Source organism: Onthophagus taurus, chromosome 2 (assembly GCF_036711975.1).
Source record: "Onthophagus taurus isolate NC chromosome 2, IU_Otau_3.0, whole genome shotgun sequence".
NCBI lineage: Eukaryota > Metazoa > Arthropoda > Insecta > Coleoptera > Scarabaeidae > Onthophagus > Onthophagus taurus.
Genome location: NC_091967.1, coordinates 5,082,829 through 5,100,843, shown reverse-complemented (window position 1 = coordinate 5,100,843; position 18,015 = coordinate 5,082,829). Strand labels below are relative to the sequence as shown.

At 34.9% G+C, this 18,015-nt stretch overlaps 4 protein-coding genes across 5 annotated transcripts; 2 read left to right on the top strand and 2 right to left on the bottom strand.

Moving 5' to 3' along the window:
• Window positions 1-989: 989 nt before the first annotated feature.
• Window positions 990-14,429, bottom strand: LOC111427149 (lysine acetyltransferase chameau). The gene is made up of 5 exons (XM_023062143.2): window positions 14,312-14,429; window positions 12,938-14,251; window positions 12,174-12,848; window positions 9,042-9,135; window positions 990-1,644 (listed from the first exon to the last, which is right to left on the bottom strand). Exons 1-5 carry the CDS (start codon window positions 14,327-14,329, stop codon window positions 1,265-1,267), a joined length of 2,481 nt encoding a protein of 826 aa, XP_022917911.1. The 5' UTR covers window positions 14,330-14,429; the 3' UTR covers window positions 990-1,264.
• A 209-nt stretch (window positions 14,430-14,638) lies between these two features.
• Window positions 14,639-15,738, top strand: LOC111427151 (coenzyme Q-binding protein COQ10 homolog A, mitochondrial). 2 transcript variants are annotated; one of them, XM_023062147.2, is made up of 3 exons: window positions 14,639-14,934; window positions 14,992-15,102; window positions 15,157-15,738. In XM_023062147.2, coding segments are annotated over exons 1-3 (567 nt in total). In that variant the 5' UTR covers window positions 14,639-14,932; the 3' UTR covers window positions 15,611-15,738. The 2 variants fall into 2 exon arrangements, with proteins under 2 accessions (XP_022917915.1, XP_022917914.1); XM_023062146.2 differs by having other exon boundaries at window positions 14,640-14,942.
• Window positions 15,739-15,776: 38 nt separating this feature from the next.
• LOC111427152 (NADH dehydrogenase [ubiquinone] 1 beta subcomplex subunit NP15.6) lies at window positions 15,777-16,338 on the top strand. The gene has a single exon (XM_023062148.2). The coding sequence runs from the start codon at window positions 15,839-15,841 to the stop codon at window positions 16,268-16,270; it is 432 nt and encodes a 143-aa protein (XP_022917916.1). The 5' UTR covers window positions 15,777-15,838; the 3' UTR covers window positions 16,271-16,338.
• Window positions 16,335-17,897, bottom strand: LOC111427150 (UBX domain-containing protein 1). Its single transcript, XM_023062145.2, has 4 exons — window positions 17,761-17,897; window positions 17,517-17,606; window positions 16,604-17,460; window positions 16,335-16,552 (listed from the first exon to the last, which is right to left on the bottom strand). The coding sequence occupies exons 2-4, from the start codon at window positions 17,567-17,569 to the stop codon at window positions 16,509-16,511; spliced, it is 954 nt and encodes a 317-aa protein (XP_022917913.1). The 5' UTR covers window positions 17,570-17,606; window positions 17,761-17,897; the 3' UTR covers window positions 16,335-16,508.
• Window positions 17,898-18,015: the final 118 nt, after the last annotated feature.

Below are 18,015 nucleotides of genomic sequence, written 5' to 3'. Positions count from 1 at the left end.
TCAAATGTCAGTGTGACGTATCTATTTCAAAACATGATAAAACAAAATTCCTTGTTAATTTTGCCAACTTTACAACAATTTGACAGGTATTACAGAAAAAAAAAATGAACTATATGTGATATGGGATTTTTATTCTGATATTAAAAGTGATTTAACATTGAATTTCCTTTATTTCTTAAACAAATAAGTTTAATTTTAGTGGAATTAATATTCATGACAAATTTAAAGATATTCATTTCAAATTTCAAAGATTGTTTGCAGCCATTTATAGAGAATTTTATGAGGATCTTCAAGGATAATGTGATAATTATTTTAAGTTTCTATATCTAGGATTTTTATGGATATCTAAGAATTTTAATAATAGAATAAATAAGCACATATGTAACGATTCCCATTATCAAAGGATTTCCTAGATAATTTTAAAAATATCTAACGCTTCAAACATATTTTTACTAGGAATACAATAAGAATTTGTTATCTACTAGTAATCAGACATAATTCGTGTATTTTTAATTATGTGTATTAGTACTACTCGAAAATAACTTTACTGTAAAAAGTCTAAAATGAATTTATCGAAAACAATAATAAAATTTCAAACTTTCAAAACATTCTACTTACAAACACATCCAAAATATATGAATCACATTTACAGCCATAAAGCAAATGATTAAGATCCGGCTGATTCATTGAAAAGTACGTAATGTATTGACCCGATTCATTAAAAAAAATACGGCGCCAAGTATTTAATGCAAAACCCGTTTAATCCATTCTCGGATATTATAAAAAAGTGGTAATTTTCTAATGTCATTGTTTGTGGAAAAGATTGTAATTCCCAGACTAAGCGTTAACGATTATTCTTGGACATATTCCATGTTTTATTTGCCACGTCAGCGGAGAAAATTATGACGTACAAGCGCCTACGCTCTTACATACGCGAATTGTTGATGAATATTCTCGAACAAGTTATTTGTATTAAAGAAATTTGAATATTGCTATAAAATTAATTGTAATAGATTTTATTGGGTATAATACTTACAATTTTATATACAACTTATTAACAAAGTTAAAATACATACAATTTATGATATTGAGCATCATAAAATAATTTAAAAGATTTTATGTACAATGTTAAAAATTAAGTAAAATCTTAAATTTAAATAGATTATTTTCTTAATTTTATTATTGTTCGTATTTTTAAAAATTAAACAATTCAATATTCATGTGATTGTCAAAATACACACCCTCTTTATTACAAAAATTATATTTACGTTTTTTGAGAGGAGTTTTGTTGAGGTGGAACGAACGGCGTCCATCTCAAACATTCCGGATCGACTTCTTTGAGTAACGTCCCTCTTCGTTTAACTCGTTCCGCATATTCGTCCAACACGTCCTGTTTCCTTAATATAATATGCTTTCCCTTCCAATACTTCATCATGCCGAGGGCTTGTAGGGTGGAGACGATGTCGTAGGAGTGAATGGCCATCTCCTGGCTGATATCTTTAACGGACAACTGGGTGCCAGCTGTCTTACACAGGTAGTTGAGCAGCACGTCTTTCCAGTAAGATCTGTACGAGATTAAACCTAAATCGCTGAGGGGCTTCTCAGGCGACCCTATTTTTCCTTCAACCCTGGTCAATAGGTAGCCTGTAACGAAGAATCCCACAAATGAGATTGATTGATTGTACTACATCGAATATTCGTATTATACAGCTTTATAAATAAGATGGAAGGACGAAGTGAATGATGATGGTTATGGAATGTGACAAGGCGAAGATTAAATAAAAAATACATTTATTTATAAAATAGAAACTAATTGGAGCGTGTTTATGCGGGCTAACGTCGACACGATGTTCATTTAGGGGTTGAATTGGCGACAAAGTGTGAAGGGTTATTTACCCTTAGTGAACATATATTGTGGGAGGGTGAGATTTTCCTCTGTTTGGGTCACGTTTTCAGACCAGAGATTATCGATGACCTAAAACTAGGGGAATATGTAGCACGTTCCCAAAAAGTATTTGTTCCAAAATGTACAAATCTTCACATCACTAAATTTATTTTTATTATAATATATTTTCTTATAAGAGATTTTGTATCAACACCAAGATATATATATTGCTTCCGGCCGAGACGCTACATTTGATACATCAACACAAAATCATCAGTTTCGGAAAATTCTAGCACCTCGCCCGAAAGCGACCTCGACAATTAGAGCGTAAATATCTTCTTATAATAGATTTTGTATCTCCACCAAGATATATCAGCAACGATTAGAAGCTAGACTAGAAGCTTCCAAAGCTGACGATTTGTGGTGATACGTAATTGTCAACTTTGGAGCCCGGAAACGACTTTGACGGTTTGAGGGTAAATATCTAATTATAATAAATTTTGTATCTCTACCAAGATATATCAGGAACGTTATATCGATTGCTTCAAATTGCCGAGGTCGCAATTTCGCTGAAATGTGATTGTGAAATTGATTCTAAATGGAAGTCAAATGGGTTAAAACAGGAACTAGAAGCATTTCGTAAATTACTAGCAAAGAATGATAACTATTCGATTTATTTCTCACAAATCGTTTCTTCTTAACCATCGCGTGCGCAGTGTTGGTACAAAATTGAATTATTTCAGCCCTTGACCTAACAGTTATATTATGCTCGATAAAAATATTTTCTCCACATTGTAAATTGTAAAATTTCGCGTTATTTTTAAACGAATAGTAGTTTTATGAAAATTAATGTTGGTTACAAACTGGAACGTATCCTTTAATTGCTGACGTATTACAGTATTTGATGTGAGAGTAAAGTCTAAAGAACGTCGAAGAATGAAGTTCAATGCGCTCGAATAAAGCCACCTCTGGGTAGCCTCTTGAAATTGTTGGAATTTCCGGAGCAGTTCACTTTTAGCGGCGTAAGAGGCGATGAACCGGTAATGTAAAGAGCCGAAAAGTGCCCATAAATTTCTCTGGGGTGATCCAAATACCGATAAGAATATTTTACGTACTCATTAACAAAAAGTGTTCTTTAAAAAAGACAAAAATCAATCGTCCTCAACCTATTCATAAAATGTATTCATAGTACGTCGACGTAGTACTACATCACGTATTTCCCCTCTTACATTAGACGGTTTCAATGTGAATAGTACGACGACGTAGGCTAAAAACTATAAAACGAAAACGTTGTAGGCAGTGATTGTCACCACCGCAATTTTAAAATTTCCATTCATACAAATAGTGAGAAACTTTTTCATTTTTGTACGAACTTTATTTAGGCTACAATTACTACTCTATGCGACCCCACTGTGTTGTTGCTAAAACGATATTTCTTTCTATCGAGTTATAAACATTTTTTTTAATCCGATCCTGTATTTATTTCTGTTGGGCGAAAATGTCGCAAAGGAAGGGCGTGGTGTATGTCGATACACCCGCTGCTGTCGCCGCAACCGCCGCCGTGACGTCATTCATTGACGCCGCCGCGACGCTCTACGTACGCCCGTCGGCGGCGTCGGTCCCGCCAGACGGTCGTATCGATCGCGTCGAGGTCAATATCCCCTCCCCACACTCCTCTGCCGTAGTCACCCTACGAACCCGGCGTCGCGACGCCCTCCACCATCCTTCTGCGCCACCCTTTTAATCCACCACACGCACCGTATTAAGCAAAAAGATGAGAGGATGTTAAAGATACTGAAATTTTCTTTCTTCATTTTATATCGATTCTTCAAATCTGATTAAAAATAAAATAATATTATTTTTTTATCCTTTTTGAATTTCGTATACATACATCATTTTCAGTGTCCCTTAAGAAACATAATGGCTGTAAATTCCACTTTGTAAGAGTCAAGTTAGACGTCAGAATTTCTGACGTGATATCGATTTATCCTGATTCCTCGTAATAGCCGTAATAATGATAAATAAGACCGTGCCGGTGAAGTTATAATAAACATATCGATAGGGTGACACACGATCGAATCGTCTGGTTAATGTTTATCGGGGATCTGCAGAAGGTCCAAGAGGTCGTTGCGAATCTGCGCCTGCACCAAAACCCAAACCGTCGGCCTGATCTCCGTGGGCGTGTACACTATACTTTCGTATGTGTGTGTATTGCAGACTGTTGCAGACTGCTGCATCGCCTTTCATATGGATTTGTACGCGCGGTTACTACGGATACGGTGAAAAATTCATTACTGCTATGCGGAGCGGTCGGTTTTATTTCAAATTCCGTAGTTTACATTTGTACATGATGCATAATGTTTTTCCATTCACAAAAAAAAAATTATTCCAAGATTACTTAAGAAATCCAACAATTCAATTAAAGAAATGTAACTTAAACGGTTTAGTTTCACCCTTATCTCGACATTCCATTTGGAAAACACGTTTGGTCCATTTACTTGTAAGATTACTTACAAAGTTTTACTTTTTTGGCAAAGTAACGATAAAATAGTGTCTAGTCCTACCGTCGAATATATCCCTAGAAAAATTTTTGTTCGTTATTTAAGATCGGGAGAAAGATTACCTCCAGGTCGGAGACGGCGGGAGGATAATCCCCCGTTTCGGTTTTTACAGCAGGAAATCAACCACCGTCTGGTATGGGATAAGAAGGTCCTAAAGTCTAGCCTTCGACGCGCACACATAGGAAGCGAAATATTGCAGCGATGCGGGGCTAAATAAGCTCGAGGGATGAAAGGGGGGCTCGGATGATGGCGAGTGGTCGGGGGAGCTTGCAGATCGGGCCGCCGCGCCGTCTCGCCGGGTCAGGGACCGGTGCCACCGCCGCCGCTACTATGGATCCGTCTGGCCGCGGGGAAGCCGTCGGGACGCCCCGGACCTACCCCAATCGGCGGCCCGTCGTCGAGGGTGAGCGTCTCGTCTGCCTTCACCATCCCCGGCACCACCTGACTAGTGTGCGTGTACGGTGCGTTCGCTCGTTTTCAGGGTTACGGCCGCTGCGGGCTGCTGAGGGGGGACTCGAGGGGATTGCAAGGGCTTTGTCCGCGCTTGGGTCGCTGGCCTTCGAGGATTCTAATTGCCTGGGGGTTTCCCAAATTTCCTACAACATTTTTTAACCAAATTATACAGTAACGATTTTTATAAGAATTTCTTTCTATTTTACTCTAAAGTTATAATTACTTTATCGGATAAAAGAACAAATTTAAAGAAATCAACACTGGGCAGAACTGAAGGTATCTTGTTTCAGCAAACTTATGATGATAATGATGGTGCAAGATAAAGAATTTACACTTAATAAAATTGATATTAGCAAATTTCATGCAAAACCCGCTATAAAAACAGCAATGTATATCAAAGACAAATGCCTCAAAGATGATGCAAGGAAATACAAATCATGGATGACGAAAGAAATCTTGATGCTGATGGAAAAACGAAGGATACTAAACCATACAGAAAAACATACAAAGAAAAAACTTCTTCGCTCGACTAGACGTAGTGGCTGTTTGTCTTGCCTATTTTCATTCTATAGACGAAGATAACCAACTCTGGCCACATCTCTTGAATGTCGTCCTGGTTCTTATTGGTTCCTCCGTTATGCATATACGGCGCATACTATTGAGTATATTGTTGCTCACACTATTTCGATGTGTATGTTGCTCCAAAATCAGAGTGAAAGTTGAAGAAGAATGATATCGGGATTTCCCCATAAGTCGTGGATTGAAACAAGGCTTGTGTACTTTTTAATTTAGCCCAGGCGAGAGTAGCGAAAAAGATCAGTATTAACCCTGGGCAACATTACTGAATAGATTAGCGCATTATTTAGCCTATGCTGATGATATTGATCTGCTGGCAAGGACAGAAGAGGACTTAGTGGAGAGCTTTGCGCAGTTTCAGGAAGAATCAAGATGAATTGGGTTTGCAGTTAACGGCGGGAAGACAAAATATATAAAACTATGCTTGAAATAAACATAGAGTTCAAGAGAGACTAAATGTTTATCTGCTGGCGAGTCGTTTTATTTCTTCAATTTCGGCATTCCAAATGGAGACATTTATTTGTGAAATAAAGTAATCTTTTATAAATATAGATATGTTGTAGCCTCAGCAAGAAGTTTTTGAATGAGCTAAATATACAGAGTGTGTCAAATGTCTAGACTATAGCCAATAACTTCGCCATTTGTAATTTTAAAGAAAAATTTTTCAAATACAAGTTTCTTTATTAATCGTGGCGCATTTTTTGTAGCATTTTTCGTTGCTATGGCAACCAACATTGTTATTTTAAATGGGATGCATATTCTTTTTGCATACTTTAATAGAGGATAAATTCAAGAAAAAATGCGTTTTCTGAAAATATTAAATTAGCAAATTACAATCAAAGTAGGCGCCGAAATAACGCCGTTGACAGCATTAAATGTCAAAAAAAAGGCAGTTTCAAGAATTACGAAATTTAATGATATAGCTGAGGTAGCTGTCTTCGGCTGTCAACTTTTTGATAATGATGCTTTTGGTGTTTTATCAGGGCTTTTACCAGCAGATTTAGGATTTAAAGAAATTGCTCTTTGGCAAAATATGGGTAATCGAGAATAGAGAAAGAGGCTAAATTGCTAACGGTGATTTTAAAACAATGAAAACTGTTTTGTATAAAGAATACAAATTTTTACGGATGGTGCAAGGAATCATGATGGTGTTGGTGCTGCTTTATTGGCAATGAATAGTGCAGTTCAATATGTAATTAAAGAAAAGATAGGTAAATGTGAAATATATAGTGACAGCATTTCAGTTTTAAAAGGCCTAAAGAACATGAGAAAACCATCTACTTTGCAAAGGAACGCTTGGAATTTGGTTAAAGAATGTTAACTGATTCTTAGATTTCTTTAGGATTAAGGGTTACTCTGGAGTCAAAGGTAATGAAAGAGCGGATCAATTGGCTAAAGAAGCTTCGATCTGTGAAGATTTATGCCGGGTTTATACAGAATTTAGCTGTAAATTTAAATTTAAAGATTTAGATTTAAGGATTTTATTTAGCTTTAAGAAAAAAATTGATTTATACAGAATTTAAGATTTACAGAATTGCAACCTCAAGAAACAAAATATTACTGGTTTTTGTGTTGTCATTTTCTACCAATATCTTATGTACTACCAACAGTTGAGGTTAGGTTAGAACACGCTATTTACACCAGTCGATCATTGGATACAGCTGATTGAGGTCGTCTTGCGCATGTGACGCTGTAAATTTAGAAAAGTTAACCAACTTTACGTTTACAGCTAAATCTTACAGCCTTGTATAAACGATACATGGGGTTTCAATACATTTAACTCTTACAGTTAAATTTTTAAATTTAAATTTACAGCTAAATCGTCTGTATAAACCCGGCCTTACATATTGATTTTAATGTGATCTCTAAAAGATCTGTAAAAAATAAGATCAAGAAATTTATGTTGAAAGAATGGCAAGATAATGACTTATCAGTTTATGCCAAGAGCTGGTATGGTTGGTAGATTTTTAAAACCCGAAACTGTAGAGCTAATTACTGGTCATGGCAATTTCGAGGAGTATAAGTAAAAACAAATTTGAGCAGAGGTGTAGGTTGGAAAATAATATGTATACTTAAAGGCATGGTTTGGCCTAGATCGGAGGAAGAAATTAAAAGTATAGATAAGTGTGATGAGTGGTGGACAGTTTTTAATAAATGTGCTACAAGTTTTATAGATACAAATATAAATTAAAAAACAAAAAATATTAATTTATTAGTTATTGCTATTTAGTTTTGGAGTATTTATAAGCGTGCATAGTTTAATAATTTTTTTATTTAGTAGTCGAGGTTGAGAACGTCACTGGTAAATTGTTTTTATCTACGACTGCTTGGATAAGTCATCATTACCGCACTCATTTGAGGTGATTTGAGTTACGTAATGAAGTTCATTACCGCACTGGTTTCATTACGTAACGCATTTTTAACCTAATCAGAACAGACTTAATTTATTGAAACGAGCAACAAAACAAAAGAAAAAGTGCTATCCACTTAGAGAGAAACAATACTATTTATTATAAACATTAATTGTTATGTTTTTACATTTCAAAACACTTATTCCAGATGAGTAAACATGTTGAAACTGACAATTCAAAATTGACAATAATCATTTCAAAATATTTTTATAAATGTCAAATAGACTTTTTTAAAGAAATTGATTTTTTAGTAATTTTTAGCAGTCGTAGATAAAATGCTGTATATCACACGTGGGCTAGCAACATTATTACAGTATGAGTGTGGAGAATTGCACGACGAGGTCGTAGACCGAGTCGTGTAATCACACGAGTTACTAAATAACTATTATCAATCATTTAATTAGACTATAACAATTGCAGAATGAATTTTGTTTTTAGTAAATATATAGGTGTAGTACCTTTAGGTGGAGCACCTTAATATTTATTTTTATTAATTTATCTTTTAATGATATAGAGTGTCAACTTTAAAACCAGAAATGGTGAAGTTATTGGCTATATTGCAGACATTTGACACACCCTGTATATAATAAATAAAAGTAAATGTAACCTTTTTTGTATTAGGTCTGCAACAATTACTGGAACCACCTGAGCGGTATATGCACACGCGTACAGCCGTTAGGGATCGTTTTTGTGGGGTGAGAGAGCCAGTCAACACCCACGTTTCGCTTTGTCCGGGGTCGTCAGCCCCCTTTCGAATTTAAATGTCGTCTGTCCACCGACAAACTCACCCCCGCACACGTTCCATTCGAATTAAATTAATGGCAGCGAAATTATTAGCGACAGGGGTTAGCTCCCCGACTCCACTCGATGCGCTTTTTCACCCAAAGCTACTTTTATTGTATCCCTCAATTTTTTCGGGCCGACTTTTATTTTCTTTTAGGGGGAGACGCACTTCATCAATAAACAAATACGTGGTCATAAAATGTTTTGGATTGTTTTAAAAGGATAATGAATGAGTTTAATAAAATGCAAAGGGTTTTATAACCGGAACGGTCAATTACTTAACTTGGAGATGGTTTTTGAAGCAAAACCCCTCAAAGTAATTAGCTTTAATTAAGGTATATAAAAGATATGAACGGGGTTGGGTGTACTTACTGAAATCGATTAGCAGGCGTCCGTAGCCCTGTCGTTGGTACGGCGGTAACGTTAAGATGCAGGACACGTTGTAGTTGAGGAAGGAGTTTTTCTCCTGAAAAAAAATAACACGAACTCGATTAGCAACGAATCGGCCGAACTAACCAACGGGTTTTCTTCGGCGGCCCGTCTATCTGGTGCACGATCTTTCTATGTCACGGCCTTCCGTTGGACAGGTACGTCCCGGAAATCATTAAGTCTGAACGGCAGCGGTGGTTATTCGTGGAACACACGGCTCCTTGAAAAATTTGAATACCAAATTGTCTCATCAATCGTTAACGCTAGAATTTGGGACCGTTAAATTCAGGAAACTGATGCGTGATAGGTCACGAAAACGAACTCTCTATTGCACTTTAAACGGATCAAAATTGTAGGTGTATGGATGGGAGCTATTTATGATTAAGGATGTTTGCAATGAATGAGGAGAAAAAATACAGTTATGTTTTATTCAAGTGGCAGGAAATAAATGTTATTTTGATTCGAACATCTTCGAAGATAACACTAATTCACTCTTTATACGGTTATGGCAGCGGCATTGAATGCCACCCAGCGAACTGCGTCACCCGTTTCCGTGACATTTTACCACTTATGGCAAAGCGGTTTTGCTCCCTTGGAACGCAACTTCGGAATTCGCATTGTCTTCTTCGACGGTAGCCGATAAGGACCCACTAACAGGTTACAAGCGAATACAGATGAACGGGCTCGTGACGTCAGATACCAGTCATTCGTATGACGCAACAAGACGCGTGTGTCATATCCTGTATACACGATTTAAGGACGTTTGTAAAGGTGTGAGTCAACGAAGGAAGAAAAGAACATTTTGAAATGTAATGAAATGAATAGTTTATCAACTCGAAAAAGAAGAAAGTGATAATTGCGGCCGGGTCAAAGATTCGGAATTTAATCGTGTCTTTTTTTACGACGACTGGTTTATTATGGTTGCGTGCACGTTCCGGGACGATTTTCATTAATAAAAAGACGCATGGAATTATTCGAAATTTGTCGAACTGCATTTCATAATGGTGATATTAATAGGTCTTGGCTGGTTTTGCGTTCAGGCGGTTTGAATATTTTCTGTTTAATGGGCACATTGCACGCCAGAACGCGTGATATTCTGACAAAATTAAATTGTTTGTCAAAGTTATGGGAAATATACTAGTTTGAAGTCAATTTAAAGGTGTTGATGAATATTTTAAATTTGAAAAAAGTAATTTGAAGAATTTGATATTAAAAAAATAAACTTGTTTCTGGTTATCTAGATTGAGATTGGGAAGACGTAGGAAAAGGGATGATGGTGTGGAGAGCTACGTTCTGGTCTAGCCCAGGGTCAATCACATCGGGGGTTCGGCTGGGGCGGATGCTGACGGTCGGTATGGCCTATCCTGCAGTGGCGTCGCGACGCGGTTCGCCGCGGGTCGTCGACCTGAGCGTCTGGCCGGGGCCGCGACAGCCGCTGCTGCAAGAGGACGATCCGACCAGACTACTGCAGGGCGCGGGGTGGCCGCGGGGCGCGGTCGCGAAGGGTATGGGGCGCGTCATGCGTACGCCCTGCGTCGCGGCGCGTCCAAAGACGACCGGACACTAGAAATTGCGAAAAAAGGGGAAAACGAAAGCACCCGCAACGAGGAAGCCGCCGGCTTTTATGTGTCAAAAGCAACAACGGGCGACGCGTTGGGAAAGGGCGTAAAAAGGGTGTGGTCGTGGTAAAAGTGAATACGGGAGGGAAGCGATTTTAAAGCCTAAGGGGAGATCAAACGGTTTTCCTATGAGCTTTACGACGTATTGTGCACTCAGCTGGCGTGCTAAATTAATTTATGTGCTCAATTACTTCGGTTAACACCTTTTGTAAAACTGGGATACTACTTTTATAACACTTTACATTTTTAAAACAACTAAAAACTAACACAATCATTTATGAATTAATTAATTATCTTAAAATAGCTATCAACCAGTTCTGAATTAACTGAACTGATTTTGCTTACTCAGTTAAATAAGCATTTAATAACCATAAAACTTCTTTTGAACTTCCTTTTAAAGAAGATTGCAACAACCCAGATCAAAAAAGATTCTAGTCTTATTCACACCTTTGACTAGTTACGAACCAATTTTCAATTATTTAGACAAGTTTTTAAATCCAATCATTTTGAACAAATTGAAATTGCTATGGACCAACTCTCGATGATTTCAGATGATTTAGACAAGTTCCTATGATTGGCTTTGACAGGTCAAATTTTTAAAGTTGGTATTACCTAGGGTCCCTAAAAAATGTATGATGTTATCTGATTTAAATACATAAAATTTATTGTAAAAAAACCTGCTATGAACTAATGAAAGTAATTAGCAGAGCCCGGACAGTTTAGGAAAATTATCCTAAAACGCCTCCCACTCCAGTCTCAATATTCAATCGAAGCGTGCGAAGCTGTCGGATACGTCATACCTTATGTCACAAAATAAATTATAATTTATATTTAATTTATTAATTGTAAATTTAATAAAACCAAAAATGAATAATTCAGTGCGTATTTTTATATTATTTTTATTAATTCATTAATTAATGTTGCACTGCAAGTTCTTCGCTAAGGTACGCTCCTGGTACGCTCATCGCTCTTCGAAATTCAATTTTGAAGAGTAACTTAAAAGGTGTCAAAAGTGACAACAACGTACTTACGTCGTTGTCATGGAATTCGTTTCGTGGAGAGGGGCGCACTTTTCCTAAACTGTCCGGGCTCTGGTAATTAGGTATTAAATTAAAATATTAAGTATAATTATAATATCGCAAAATGAATTGTTTTTTGAATATCGAAAGTTTAAACGTCAATGTGACACTTAATTTCAAAATTGACAGTTATAAAAAAAACAGAGTATTTTAAAAAATATTCAATTTAATCCCTTCCAAAACACACGCGGCAAACTGTGGGTCCGCAATTGGCAATAGAAACATTATTATTATTATTGTCTATCAACAATATCGAATGTTTGTATTCATTTAAAAATTGTCATTTGAAACAGCTAACAAACAACAGATGGCGCTAGTGCTAAATTAGAAATTTAAATCGCGTCTATTGAAAGGTTAATAATATAAATTACACTTACCTTACTAAAATATCCAACAGTATGACACCCTTCATTATCAACTAAAGTCATTACGTAAAATAGAAACGGTTCCACGTCGTAATACAACGTTTTATGATCCAAAAAAAACTTTGCCAACAAACATAAATTTTGACAGTACGATTTGTATCGCTTCCCATCAACTTCCCACACACTAATTTTATCTTTTCTATACACCTCTTCACCAGGGGGGTGCTTCCACACACATTTATGAACATGTCTAAGTAAAACAGTTCTCGATTTCATATATCTAAGACAGTATTCGCAAATATATAATTTTGGTAATCTTGCATAATCTTCAGGATACGGACTTTGGTACCAAACTTCCATTTCGAATTTTCCCATTTCAATGTATTTAGTACCTTTGGTGTTGGGTTGGGTTTTGAGTTCTTCTTCGATTTGTTCGCTGGATATGGCTTGGGCTTCTTTAAATAATTTCAAATCGTACTCAGGCACGAAATTGTGTAAATTTGGTTCTCGATTTTTATCTGTGTGTGGTTTCACCAAATCATCACTGTCAGGGATGAATTTCGATCGCATTTCTTTAATTTTTTGCGCGTAATTTCGTTGTTCTTGAGTTAAATGACCTCGGGGAAACTTATGACTATGTTCTAATACTTTTTTACGTTGCTCTTCGCGTTTTCTTCTGTCAATAAGCTAAAAAAAAAAGATAATTAAATATTTTATTGTCAAACTAAAATCTAAATAAATTAAAAAGCAATAAAATATTTAATTAAATAACTTACCCAATCTTTACATTCATTTGGAGTCATATTATGGTAATAAGGACATGCATCAACTGTGAAATGTTTATCTAGTTTTCCTCCTAAATGACCCAAACTATCACAACCTTCAATTGGACATTTTCTTTCTTCCTCAATAATTTCATTACTTTTAATTTTATTATCAACCTTTTTATTTTTTGAATTTCCTTTAGTAACAACAGGAGCCCTTTTTACAGGGGATCGACTCAGAGATCTTTTTACACTTTCCCCATCAGAATCAGTATCAGAATAAGCTTTACCCACGATATGCTTAGATTTCCTAACATTAGCAGATCGTGTCCATTTCCTTGTAACATGTTTTGTAAGGGTTTCACCATCCGAATCCGATCTTATATCTTTAGGACTCATTGATTTTTTGTTATTCACTTTTTTAGCAGAATTGGTCTTTTTACTCGAAGATGAATCAACACTACTGTCACTATCACTACTTGACGAATTTGATTCGGACGTGGAAGTCGCCGAAGAAGCACTACTTATAATTTCTTTAGATTTAGGAACTTTTGGTTCCTTTTTTACCTCTTTGGGTTTTTCGATTACTTTTGGAGTTGCTTTCGGGCGAGGCTTAGCAGGAACTGATTTTGGTTTCACCTGTTTTTCATTATCCGATTCTGAACTATTTTCTGGTGAAAAAATACTCTTTTTTTTGTTTGGATCAAATTTAGGGGGTGGCTTTTTTGATTTGATATCTTTAGATTTTCCTTGAACTTTAACATTTTGGTTTATTTTACTATTTGAGTTTGTTTTAATGTTACTTTTATTCAAATTTTTTTGATGGAGGGTTTTATTTCCTCCTACTTTTGTTGAGATCACCTTATTGTTACTATTTCCATTATTTTTGTTATTAACAACCACACCGCTGAGTGTGGTTGTTTTTCCACTTTTTCCTACAGGTTTTTTCTTCTCCCCGCTTTTATTAGCCCCATTTACAGCTTCATCTCCTGAAGAAATCACAGTTGTAACATTATTACTATTGCTTTTATTATTTAAATGTTTTTGTAGCCGCGCCGGAGCGGGTTTTGCTTTATTTATAGTTTTCTCAACCACTTTTCCACTTGCCTTGTTGGTACTTGTATTATTCTCTGTGCTTTTTCTTTGATTTTTTGCAATGGGAGTCTTTTTGTGTTCAGGCCCTGACGGAGATTTACTACTTTGAGAGGAGGAACTGTCACTATCACTCGATGATGCACTCGAATCAGAACCACTTGATGATGAACTACTACTCGATGAATCTGATGAACTTTCAGAAGAACTATCTGAAGAGCTTCGAACATCGGGCTACAAATTGGTTAGATTTTTAGGTTATACAAGCAAATTAATAAAAATATTGATAAATACCTTCTTTTTTACGTTCATTTTATATTAAGAAAAGAATTAGTAAAGAGATTCGGCGGTTTTTAGTATATCTTTATGAAATTTTTATAACCTCACAACAATCACTGCTGTAGTAAAAACAATAATAAATGCATCCCCGCGCCATCTAGTGACAACAAAACAAGTTAATTTTAAAACATCTTATTGATTATTATTAATTTAAAATAATTAACACATACATATATATTTTTATATTCAATTTAACCATAATTATAAAGTCTCTATAGAAATCTATTATTTGTAAACATTTTTAACGTCACTTTATAATGATATATTCGGTGTCTCCATCTAATGGAAATAAACACAACGAAACAAAATTTGAAAACAATCCAAATTCCATGTAATCAAAATCTCTAAAAAAGGTTGAAAATATTGTGTAACACTTTTAAAAAAGAAGAACTTTAGTTCGAAACGTTAACTGATCAAATTGCGTTAATGAAACATGTATGGAAAGTCACAAAAAGTAGAAAGTTGAAACATAACCTCAATTGTATTATAATTTTACAATATCCTCTAAAATCCTGTAAAAAAAATAATATTAGATAATTATATCGATAATAATGACGACTTCAAGAGTGTTACATAATGTAATATTGTAAGTGTAAATTTTATTATTTAATTTTTTATAAAAATTTTATTTTAAGGCGTACAAATGGTTCTTTACTACAATCAATTGGAAAATCACATGATAAAATACGGTATTTTTTTAGTAAAGCTGATGAGCATAAGAAACACCATGGAAGGAAACTAGTGGGGTAAAAAATGTTTAAGAAAATTTTGTGTCATTTAATTTTTTAATGTCATTTTAGATTTTCGATGGAACAAATGTTTACAGTTGTCTCAGATGTTGCTAATTATAAATCATTTGTCCCATTTTGTAAAGGTTCCACTATCATTTGCGAAAGTGACGAAAATTTAAAAGCCGTGTTACATATTGGATTTCCCCCAATCTTTGAAAGCTATGTTTCTGATGTTACTTTGAGCAAACCTAACATGGTGAGGGCAGTTTGCAAAGATGGTCGGTTATTTGATTATTTAGAAACGTATTGGAAATTCAGTGAAGGAATTGAAAGCAATCCGCAATCTAGTATCGTTGACTTCTCCATTGATTTTCGTTTCAAATCAACGCTACATCTCAAGTTAGCTAATATGTTTTTTGACGCTTTAGTTGGACAAATGGAAACCGCTTTTCTTACCGAAGCAAAAAGACGATATGGAGCTGAGTCAATACCGATTCATGAATTATCTTATGTCAAAACTTGATGATTAGAAAAGTTGGACTTTAATTCCTTTATTATTTATTTATTTTTTTCTTGGAAGTAGATCTTATTTATTATTTTTAATGATTACATGTACATAAATAAATTAAAACAAATTTTTTTTTACATTAATCGATTCTGTGTTAAAAACGTCATCCCCACTCCATTTTAAAAGGTGACATAACCAACATAACCTAACCTCTAAAACTTTCTTAAAAAGAGATCAAAAGCGATGGCGGCCGTAATTCGCCTTCAAAATTCAATTGTTCGAAGAGTTTTGCCTACAATAAACAAAAGATGCATATCGACATCAAAAAAGAACAGCGATACAGCTACAGTTGATGCTGAATCTAAGTCGACTACGTCTGTGACGACCAAGAATTGGGTGTCCTATGGTTTTGATCGAAAAGATGAAGCGGAGGATCGAAGGGGAATGCATTCAACATTCTTCTTTTCGGTAACACTTTGTTTAGTTTTCGGGGGTTTCTTCTGGGCTTATACACCAGATTATAACTTGAGAGATTGGAGTCAAAGGGAAGCATTTTTGGAATTGCGTCGTAGGGAGAAATTAGGATTACCTTTGGTTGATGCAAACTTGGTTGATCCCAAGAAAATTCAGTTACCATCTGATGAAGAATTAGGCGATACTGAAATTATTATTTAAAATTATTAAAAAAATCTGTATTGTACATAAGTATTGGTAATTAAAAATAAAATAAAAACAAAGCTTTATTTTAGTAAGTTATTTATATTTCCATATCTTCTAAATGCGTCAAAATTACAAACATGTATAGTTATAAGCACTTTTAGTAAAGTTGTCTTATATTTTTTTATATAAATATGCGTAAAAAAACAATTTTTTTAATTAAGGACGAAATTTCTTAATTTTCCCCAATGACTAATTATTGAACTTTGGATACTATAATAACAGCGGACGGTGCTAAACCTAAAAATAAAAAAATTTATACAAAAATTAAATCGTTTATTTTTTATTTACCCAATAAGCTTAAAGGTTTTTCATAATCTTCCGCTTCAAAAATCTTCCTTGGGTAATTAGTCATTAATGAAAAGGGCCCGGTAGTATCAGTACGATTCAGTTCAATGTATAACCTAACAGCTTGTAGAGGTTCAGTGGCTTTAAAAGTTTGTGTTAAAGTGCCCCCATTTGTTAATCGAATTTGTAATCGAACATCTGTGTAATTTTGTTGAGTTGGTGTGGCTTGAGTAATTGGCTGGGTTTGAGGTATTACAGCAGGAGTCTCAACTTGTCCCCCAAATTTAGCTTTCCTAGCCAATTTATCTTGCTCGATTTGTTCTCTTATTCTCTGTTTTGCTAAACGTTCCTCTTCCTTCTCTTTTTTACGTTGTTCCACAATCTTTTTAATTTCCATTTCTTCATGTCGTTTTTTTGCCTCCAACATTTCTTTACCAGATCGAATTCGATTCTTTTCTCTTTCTAATTCTTCTTGTTTTTCTCTCGCTTCACGTTCTAACCTACGTTGTTTTAGCTTTGCTTCAATACGAGCTAGTTGCTCCTTTTTCTCTTCTTCAGATAACGGTTTCTTTTCATCCATAGATTCACTAAATTTTCCATGGCCAAATTTAACAGCATGGAACTCAACTTCTTCTTGAGTTTTAAATAGTTTCCCACATTCTTCACATTTAATTGATTTCGCCGCTTGAACCTGCTCTTCTTCCTCTTCTTTTTTTACAATTTCTTGTGTTGAAATTGAATCAGGAACCTCACCAGCTTCGGGAGTTTCTCGATGGTCATCAGGTTCTTCTTTATTGCTTAATATCCACTCCATTACTTCTTGTATATCTGTACTACCCGTTTTTTCTATAGCTAGTTTACTATTAAAAATAAAAAATCAATAAAGTAACAATAAAATAATACAATTTTTACGTACGCTTTAGCTTCGCTGAAACCCATGTCAACCAAAGTGCTTATCAACTCGGACATGATGAAGGTTACAAATTGCAAATTTTAAGTGAATATACTGAAATTGATAAATAAATTGAATGTATAAATAAATATTTAAAAAGTTGTACTGTCACATTGTGAAATTGAAAATGAGTTTTGTAACTGATTAAAATTAATTAAAATGATGAATGTATTGTTGGTAATTGATTGTTAGACGATTTAGAACTTACTTTAGCGTAAAGTGAAGCCAATTTTGTAGAATAAAGTAATAAAACACCCCCGTTTGATTAAAAAATAGTTAAGAGTGAGCTGCATAAATTATAGGCTATGTTATGTGGCGTTATCTAACGGTGACACATGTTACTACAACTGTCAATCAAATACAATAAAAATAAATTTTGTTTAAATAATAAATTATTTATGTTTAATTACATAGTTTATTGGTCTATTTATGAAATAATAACCGTTTCATACTTATTTATGAA

What these genes read in the sequence shown, in the direction of transcription:
- LOC111427149 (XM_023062143.2), bottom strand. An exon ending in CAAATGAATGTAAAGATTGG is followed by an intron (nt 12,849 to 12,937) that starts GTAAGTTATTTA and finishes TTTTTTTTTTAG; the next exon opens with CTTATTGACAGAAGAAAACG. An exon ending in ACGCCTGCTAATCGATTTCA is followed by an intron (nt 1,645 to 9,041) that starts GTAAGTACACCC and finishes TCTTCGTTACAG; the next exon opens with GCTACCTATTGACCAGGGTT.
- LOC111427151 (XM_023062146.2), top strand. Translation starts at nt 14,908, where the DNA reads ATGACGACTTCAAGAGTGTTACATAATGTAATATT. An exon ending in GTGTTACATAATGTAATATT is followed by an intron (nt 14,943 to 14,991) that starts GTAAGTGTAAAT and finishes TTTTATTTTAAG; the next exon opens with GCGTACAAATGGTTCTTTAC. An exon ending in CATGGAAGGAAACTAGTGGG is followed by an intron (nt 15,103 to 15,156) that starts GTAAAAAATGTT and finishes ATGTCATTTTAG; the next exon opens with ATTTTCGATGGAACAAATGT.
- LOC111427152 (XM_023062148.2), top strand. Translation starts at nt 15,839, where the DNA reads ATGGCGGCCGTAATTCGCCTTCAAAATTCAATTGTTCGAAGAGTTTTG.
- LOC111427150 (XM_023062145.2), bottom strand. Translation starts at nt 17,569, where the DNA reads ATGTCCGAGTTGATAAGCACTTTGGTTGACATGGGTTTCAGCGAAGCT. An exon ending in GGTTTCAGCGAAGCTAAAGC is followed by an intron (nt 17,461 to 17,516) that starts GTACGTAAAAAT and finishes TATTTTTAATAG; the next exon opens with TAAACTAGCTATAGAAAAAA. An exon ending in AAAACCTTTAAGCTTATTGG is followed by an intron (nt 16,553 to 16,603) that starts GTAAATAAAAAA and finishes TTTTATTTTTAG; the next exon opens with GTTTAGCACCGTCCGCTGTT.